The sequence below is a fragment of the Anarhichas minor genome, unplaced genomic scaffold (assembly GCF_050575085.1).
Source record: "Anarhichas minor isolate MPS153535 unplaced genomic scaffold, ASM5057508v1 ptg000007l, whole genome shotgun sequence".
NCBI classification, from domain to species: Eukaryota; Metazoa; Chordata; class Actinopteri; order Perciformes; family Anarhichadidae; genus Anarhichas; species Anarhichas minor.
The window spans coordinates 11,729,945-11,738,856 of record NW_027466453.1 but is presented as its reverse complement, the minus strand read 5'-3'; the positions used below and the strand labels follow the sequence as shown (position 1 = coordinate 11,738,856).

The following is an 8,912-nucleotide window of genomic DNA, read 5'->3' as shown; positions in this document are numbered from 1 at the left end:
TAGCGAGCTAGCTATTCTGTTAGAAACTGTCTCCAGTGTGAACGAGCGAATTCGAAATACAAGAAATAACTATCGACGTCTCTATTCTTTGCATTAACGTATCTCTCTAGTATTTCGAAACAATAATATCAGTCCCTGTAGAGTGTTGTTGTTTATAATCAGTTAGTGCTAGTGAAAACTAAATGTCATAGTGTCCCTCATAACGCTATTGTACCGGTATATCATCCAATTCATTGACCAGATGGATATAAGAAGATTCCTTCCATTTCAGCCCATCATACAATATTTATCATTCGATAATTAAGATGTGCTTGAAATGTGTTTTTTTATTTTTGTTATTCATGTTTTTTTTCTCCATTGAATGGTATATTTGACACTGAACTAGTTCATCGTTATCTCAGTGATAGTGTCCAAATGAGCATAAAATATCACTGGTATGTAAAAACTACACGGACAACAAAATAGATGTAAATGTTGATCAAAATCTTATTCCCTTCTGCTCATAATAAAACAAGTAAACAACTCAAAAGTTGACACTATCGGGTCCATTCTCCATCCATTGTGTGCGGTCCCTTTAAGAATTAGGATTTGGGAGTCACGCGGATATGAAAGCTAGTTTATCCGTCTTTCCTTTACAAGCAGGAAAATTATTTCTCTCTCTTTATTTGAGAAAAGTTCATATTTGTGTTGTCAAATTTCACTATGACCCTGAAATTCTGTCTCTTATGTTATCATATACTGAATGCAAGCAAAACTACAGAGCAAAATCACACTCTTTCTGATTGAACCAATCTATGAACTGTCTGAAACAATGGATATCCGCGGCCCCAAATGGGCCCCAAAAAAAATTGCACAAACATGCCACTCCCCTTGGGGCTAAGCCCCCCCTTTCTTTGAATCCTAGAAACGCCCCTGCGACTGAAGCCAACTTTCTTTCATGATGCACTTCCTGTACAGTACTTCCTTATTGGGAACTCTGTTCGCGTTTCGTCAGTTCTCTCCATTCCTTCGACAAAATGAAGCTTCAAACTTGTCTCACCATCCTGATTACTGTTTTCTGTACCGCCAACTCATTAGGTAAGAGATGGAGCTTTGTAAATATGTGTTTCTCTCAATGTTTCTCTGTTTTTCAGGATATTCTTTACTTCCTGTAGTCTTGTCTCGGTTGTTATGACGCAGTTGCTATTTCAGGATGTTCATAGAGAGCTAAACGTGTATTAATGATACACTGTACATCTGTATTGTCTCACAGAATGCCCTCGGAAAAACATTTCCTGCAAAGACATCTACAGTGGTGACAGATTCACGTTCTTACATCAGTGTCCTAAAGGCAGTGAGATTTCCGTGTTTGACAATAAGGTAATTTCATTTGCTTTTTCACTCTGTAGTAGTTCATAGTTTTGTTTTTAAAAGTTGTTATGGTCCTGTACTATGTGTGTTTTTAATGAAAGAAAGAGACGGCGAGAAGGGGAAGGGTTAAAGTGAAAGTCAAAGTTTGAGATTGCCAATAACTCCATGACTGCAGTTAATCACAGCAACCTTTTCTTTTTCTTTTTTCCCTACAGACCCTGGTTGCTTTTGCTGTTGTTGGCAATCAGATGACAACGAATTTGAATGGACCGATCATTGGCAACCATTCAGTCGATACAAGAGACTGTCGAGACCTGCAAATAAAATGCATGGTTCCTATTGTGAGTCTCCCTCTATTTTAATATGTACTTCTATGAATTGAATCAATAAAAGGTATACAGTACATGTGAAATACAAACTCTGCACTCTCACAATATCGACTTTCATTTTGCTTTTCAGGGAGAGAGCGGTGTAGACGAGATCTGCTTGGATTATAAAGTTACTGGTAAAACAATGAGAATAACTGACTTACTTTTGAATCTTACATTGCTGATCATTGATACATACATGTATTATATATGCATGATGTGTATAATACATGTTTACCTTAAACAGAGACACCAACGCCAACACCAACGCCAACACCAACGCCAACACCAACGCCAACACCATGGAACCTCATCAGTGAGTGGAAGTTTATTCTGAGTGACATTGTTCTAATTCTAGTGCCTCACAATATTTTTGTTGATGATAACACGTTTGCATTTCATCTGTCTTCCAGTCGGTGGGTCCGTCGGTTTGATAGTGCTCATCGGGGGGCTTGGTTACATGTTTTGGAAAAAGTGAGTTTGTTATCCTTTTGCAATTTGAATTGACTGTTAATGTCATACACACATTTACTTACACAGTTTCTTGCACGGATTCAAAAATGTTTGTTGTGTGTTTCTTATGTCAGGAAGCAGTACGTTGCATCTATAGTATCCTGGATTTTACGACACCTACGTATCTCTTCCCAGGCAGAGATGAGAGAGACCGAACAAACTAGGTCAGTCTTTTTCACCCGGCATTGTTGCAAACATAAATGCACTTCTGTCATAAAAGCCTCTTTGATGCATATACACATTAATGAATAGTAAAATAATTTTGCCTGCCAGGAGTCGCTCTAGACAAATGGTGAACTAGAAAGATGTAAAAAAAACGTAGTTTAGAATAATTGTCTTAGTCCATTCATGACTCAACATTAGGCTAACTCATTTAAAGTGCACATTTTCAGTGTTCCTGAACGTAACTTCATGTTTGAATGTCCCTTTAAGAAACCCTGAAGGAAGTGAAGTCCAAGAGTCCACAGCGGATCATTTGGACACAATCAGGTAGGTGAGGTAACATTCAGGAGCTACTTTCAGTGGAGTTGACATCCTCATCTTTTCTTTGTCATTGTAGGCTGAGCGAAATATCTGCCACAGATCCACGTGAAGGTGGTGAAAATGATATCGAGCAGGATAACGCACTTGAAAGTGTGCATGTTCACAGGTTAGGCTGCCACGTTAAAAATAAAAACATGTTTGTCAAAAGTGTTTTTTAAATAGCAATTGGAAGTCTCGACTGTAATCTGCTCAAAGCTATACCTTTGTCTCCATAGTATTGATCCTACGGCTGATGCCAAGGCTCCTCAGTCCTCTGGTCTGGACCGCAACTCCAGCAACCAAGGAATCCAGCCGACTGAAGGGTAAGAATGAAAGCTGTTTCCTTTTGCTTGTGCCTGGAGCTCATCTTCCTTTGAGCATGTAGGTGAAGTGTCCTTTTATCTGGACAGGTAGTCAATGAGATTTCTCAGAGGAGATTCACAACCATTCTTATCCAGTATTTGTTTTGCAGGGGAGACGTGATTGCCTCTGATGGTAACAGGGCCTCTAATCGTCGAGCCGTGAGCAGGTACGCTTTTGGTGCTGGACGGACTGTCAGTGTGTTTATTATTAATTATTTTGTATTATTGGTTAATCAACACACGTATTCAACAACTGTTGTATTTGTCTGCCTCGGTAGCTTGAGGGATGAACCAGAAGGAGTGAAGGACAACGACGAAAAAGCCATTGATGGGTAAGTCTGTAGTCTGCCAATTAGAATAGCATGTAGAGTTGTAGAGATTTAATTCTTTTTTGCATCACATTTTACAGCAACCGACAGGTCATGTTAACTTCTGTTTGGGATGTTTGCAAAAGGATGAAAAATAAAGTAAAATGAAGAAAATACGATGAAAGCTAGAAAGAGGATATGCAAATGTTCATTGTGCAGATGAGATCAGAATAAGCAGCAGACTGTAAAAATAAAGAGCGAAAGAAGAGTATTGAAAGTTTTAAAGAACATGCCCAAACCCAAACTCCACAAGATAACAGAACTGAGGACTGCATTTTAATATCCTTCAGTTGACAGACAAAACTACTATTTCCTAAATCTTTGAGTAAAAGTGTTTACAAAAACGAGTTGTCATCCTGGAGCCGATCCCCGCTGACATTAGCTGAAGGCAGGGTACATCCTGGACAGGTCGCCTGACTATCGCAGGGCTGACACACATAAACAGACAACCATTCACGCTCACATCCACTCCTACGGGAAATCTAGAGTCTTAAATTAACTTAAGCTGCATGCCTTTGTGGGAGGAAGCCGGAGAACTTTATTTTTTTACCTTGGACAATTTGATTTGCCATTGATTGATATCAAATCAAATTGTCCAACGTATAGAAAAAATGAATATAGGAAGTGGAAAAAAAAGACATAATGACCTAAAGCACTCACCCTGAGGTTTTTCTTTGCCCATCTGTTCACTGATAACAGCTGTGAATTCTTCTCCAGGATCAGGGAAGTGCGCAGCAGCAGATGGACTGTTGGTGATCGTGCTCCTGAAGAAGATCACGGGAATGAAGGACAACCGCTGCTGTCGAACCAGCGGTGAGACTGCCTCTTGCTCTCTGTCACTCATAACTGAGCCCAAAGAGAAATCGCTGTCGCTTTCCAATTTCCAGTCTGCTTCATACCTTGTTTCATTTTGCCTGTTGTTTGGACAGCTGTCAGGGGTAACTTTATGAACTGCTCCCCCCCCCCACCTCCACGCCAAGTCTGACTTCAGAACTTGTCTGAGGTCTGCCTCGGAGAGTGAGCGTTAACCGAGCTTTGCTGTTTCTGTGCAGAGGCTCATGTCTCCGTTCCTTGTTGTTTCTGTCTCCAGAGCTGCCAACCAAGGTTCTGACATGACAGGAAAAGCCGTAGCTTTGGTGGACAAGCGCGGCTTTGACCCAGACCAGGTCAGCAGGTGCTCTACTGCACCAGTAAGTGGGAAGATTTCTTTATATGCTTTTTAATATATTTTCTGTGAAAATGCTTTTTTTTTAATGTTTTTTTGATTTGGCAATTGTTTTGTTTGCTGCACAGGACGCTGACGTGGAGTCAACGCCCAACATGAAGAACTGAAGTATACATAAATACTGATGAAATAAAATAGATGTATGAGGAGTAAATAAAAGATAATAATAGCCTATATTATAATAATACATATTCTCACAGTCAGGGTATGTGGTGCATTTACTGGCAGCTCCTTTGGATCAACATTTGTTTAAATAATAATTTCATCCCATGATGCTTTGCTCTCTTGATGAGCATGCTCTGTTTTTTCACAACATCAGACGATATATTCTCTACAAGCCCTACGTGCCAAAGTGTTCTATGATCACAACATCTTTAAATCGTTCCGATGACGGTTTTTTTCCGTCCGAAAAATGAGACAATCCCGGTGGAAATTGGTGTTGTCTCCGTGTCGCTTTCAGCCTTTTCATTGGCATGTGATCAGTCAATCAGACGGATTAGATAACATAACAACAAAAAACATGGAGGGGTTTGTTACTGAGAATATAAAGTACATGACTTGACCAAAGGATGGGTGGACCAGAAACATGTCAGCTAATGTACCACATCCACAGCTGTATATTAATATACTTGTATAACAGGTATGATATATAGTATAAATACATAATTATGAACTAAACTGATATATATATATATATATATATATATATATATTATTATATTGTACTTCATTAGAGTGTATGCTTTTAATGAGATGATTCATAACATAAATGCAAAGCATATACAGTATATAGTATGCTTTTTCTTTGAAGTTTGTTGTAATTTCATATTAATCGAATCAGTTATAAGTAAGCCTGCCGTTACTAATCATTCATAATCAAGCAACATGTTTAATCTTATTACCTGAATCACATCCTTTTATTTTTTTTCGTTTTGTTAACATTTCAGTCTGTATTTGTGAATTCAGTGATTTTATTTTGATTTTGTATTTTTCTTTTCTTGCTTATGTTCTCAGTTGCATTGCTTTTGCTTTTTAGTTGATACATTTAATAAATACATTATGTATATTAAAATGATCAATTCATGTAATGATTTTAAAATAAATTATTTAATCCATCTTGGATTTCACTGCCTGGTCATTTTTACTTTGGTTTTCTAAACAACAGCTGGAGTATCAACTTTCTACCACATGGGGGCAGTAAATAGTCACGAGTTCTGCACCACTGAGGTACATAAACAGCATAATTACATTTATTACTTTTGTTGAATGATGCAAATGCCTTTCATGCGCATTTATTCCTGATCATTTTACTTTCACCTACCAACCATATATTTTACATACTTTATTTATATGATCAAACACTAAGGCCTCCTTATAGTTGTAATTTATTGCTTATTGAGCTATGATTTATGTGATCTGTGTGTATGTTTCATTTGATGTCTGTATTTTCTAGTATAGGGCTCTGATTTATAAATAAACCAATAAAGGAACGGTAATTACATTAAACATCACTTGGTAGTTTAAGTGTTATAAACCTATGTTACAGTAGCCCCTGTGGCTTGATGTATGGTTGTAATTACAGTTACCCACAAACACAGGTTTGGGCTGAATTTAATACTCTCTTCTCTCCGTCTCTTGGGATCTGCTGAGAGTTGTTGTTAGTCAATGTCTCATTCTATTTTAAGCTTCTCCAAATGTGCAATGACCTTGAAAAAGCTCCCTTTTTTTACCTCTCAGATGGGCTGAGTACCAAGAGGAGAGTGTGTCAGGGTGGTTGGAGTTGGTTGTTGCCCGTGTTTGGTATATGTCAGTGTGTGAAAGTGTCACTGTGTAATGGAAAGAGGGTGATTGAACGGTCAAGGCCTCGGAGCCTCCCCTCTCAGGGAGTTCCACTGAGGGGACGTGAGCGAGGCAGGGGCTGGGCAGATGGGCGGATGGACGGATGGCTCACCACGCGTCGCCCATACATGTGAAGCCAGCAGTGCGACATGGGTGGAGGAAAAGGAACATGATAGAGGCTGTAATTATGTATGAATCCTGTATGCTCTGATGCACATAATAATTAGATAATGGCTAATTAGTCACCAATCACACTCGGCTGTGAATGGTATCATTGTGCAGTGAAGGAAACAAAACTCGGTGGGAGCTGAACACTGATCGCACCACATCGGGCATAAGAAGGCTTTAGGGAAGCGAGATGGGCTGCAATAATAACCCAGACACTTGGTTGTGTTATCCCTAACTGATCTCTCGTTGATCACAATGTTTATGCTTCCTCTAGAGTGTACTAAAGGTCGCCTGCAGTTGTGTGCTGCCGTGGCTTAACGGACAGCTGCAAGCAAACAGTGCTGCATTCAGAAGTCAGTAAGCCGTGCTCGCACGGCAGTTATTAAAAGATTACATCGGGGATCACACGCCGCTGTATGATTAATTAACCTTGACTGATGCTTTGTGAAGAGGAATCCAGCTGAGCGGGTATGCCCACAGGTCTGCATGTACATACATGTGGGAAGATAGATGGCATCGCCGTAGTTGGTCACGGTAATACCGAGTCAGCCTGAAACAAAGCTTTCTCCACATATGTATGGGACCCGTCCTCTCGTCCTTCCCGGTGCGTAAAGCTCTTACTAGTCCCTGTCCAAACACTAAAAGTGTTGTTGGGTTTTGTCTCCTTAAACTGACATCTTGCTTTTTCCCCCCTGCACCTCTCTGATCACTTTGTGTAGTATTCTTTGGCCACAGACCAGCATTTGACAGAATCATCATGTAAACCACCGGGTCAAATCTGCATATGCATCAATTTGTGGTTCAAAGGGGAGCTGACACAGGGGACTGCTTGGCTTCAGTCCCCTGCTTCCCGTGGTACAGAGATGAGCCGCACAATGCTGACGTAACCTGCTGTACGGCCCATGAATAAAACATAGCCACTGTATTAGTGCTTAAGGACGTCTTTTCATTTGAATCATGAGGTAGGTATATTGACGTTTATATGCATATGCACGGCGAGAGATTCATTTTGAAATCTTTTCTGTGTGCTGTTATGCTTTTATCACACCGGCACATGCGTCAGCACACAATCAATTGTGCTGCACATAGGGGTACAACAACAACAACAACAACTCAGCAGTTTAAGATGTTCCCAGAGAAACCCTGAAGCATATATTTTTCAAATTGTTTTTTATTAATATGTGCTGATACAAGGTCGCTCTGACCTGCGATGACGCAAACACTCACGAAAAAAAAAAAACATCCCCTTTGGCCCAGACAGCTGTCAAAGCAATGGTCGTGAGAGAATAAATCAAAAACAACAAATTAACATTATTCCTCAAAGAAAAAGAGAAACAGAATCAAGGTGTTATATTAACCTCGGTTTACAGATGTCTCAGTGGTACATGATAAATTATGTATTTCATAGAAAAGTCACAGAAAGCTCTGGAAATGGTGATGTAGAACCCCACACGACACAACATCAGCACTCATCGTTTCTACTAATGCCTACAGCCTGTTACGTAAAACCGCTATTTCAGGGATGTCCAATACTGTCCAGGTTCTACTGTACTGAGCTCATTAATACAGCCCCTAGCTGATACGCAGAATATCCCACTCACACCTGCTACAGCCAGCTATTCTACCTCTGATGATGGACACAGATCGTCTCAGGCAGCGTTTCCTGGCCTGTCGCCGTGGACGATCATGGGATGGAGATCACTACAGCCAAGGACAGGCACATGCAGGCACAGTTCTGCTCCTCCACGCCCTCAGAGACAGAGTGCACTCGGCGGAGGAAAAGGAAGAAATAGAAGAAGAAAAAAAACACATGCCTACAGATTCAGCCCGCTCCTGCTGTATATATATATATATATATATACGTCTTTCTCCAAGTCAGTGTATAAAACTAGCTATCCTGACTGAGGATACTATATGTCTGTGTGACAAAAGATATGTTTGTTTTGCTTTTGGACCTTGGGGTCTCTATGTAGAGTGGGCCTCACAGGTTTGAGAGAAGCCCGTCCTACACAAAAGCCCCTCTGATGTTGGTCCCACCCTGTGCATCAAAGATGGCCTGAATTTGCTGGCACAGCACCACGGACACATATTCAACACGAAAGAGAAACAGCACAATCCTCATCGCTGGGTTTATGCCATACCCCTACATATTCTTATAACAACTCTATAAGTATTCAGTAGTGGACACGTAACAACA

General features: G+C 40.2%; 1 protein-coding gene across 1 annotated transcript; it reads left to right on the top strand.

Annotated features, from left to right (window-relative positions):
- The first annotated feature begins 945 nt into the window (after positions 1 to 945).
- Positions 946 to 5,830, top strand: LOC142944740 (uncharacterized). The gene is made up of 15 exons (XM_076085834.1): positions 946 to 1,077; positions 1,253 to 1,359; positions 1,566 to 1,691; positions 1,810 to 1,855; positions 1,966 to 2,034; positions 2,132 to 2,192; positions 2,306 to 2,395; positions 2,664 to 2,720; positions 2,791 to 2,880; positions 2,990 to 3,076; positions 3,226 to 3,282; positions 3,394 to 3,447; positions 4,201 to 4,296; positions 4,574 to 4,673; positions 4,777 to 5,830. Exons 1-15 carry the CDS (start codon positions 1,017 to 1,019, stop codon positions 4,813 to 4,815), a joined length of 1,140 nt encoding a protein of 379 aa, XP_075941949.1. The 5' UTR covers positions 946 to 1,016; the 3' UTR covers positions 4,816 to 5,830.
- Positions 5,831 to 8,912: the final 3,082 nt, after the last annotated feature.

What these genes read in the sequence shown, in the direction of transcription:
- LOC142944740 (XM_076085834.1), top strand. Translation starts at nt 1,017, where the DNA reads ATGAAGCTTCAAACTTGTCTCACCATCCTGATTACTGTTTTCTGTACC. An exon ending in GATCATTTGGACACAATCAG is followed by an intron (nt 2,721 to 2,790) that starts GTAGGTGAGGTA and finishes TTGTCATTGTAG; the next exon opens with GCTGAGCGAAATATCTGCCA. An exon ending in GCAGGTGCTCTACTGCACCA is followed by an intron (nt 4,674 to 4,776) that starts GTAAGTGGGAAG and finishes TTTGCTGCACAG; the next exon opens with GACGCTGACGTGGAGTCAAC.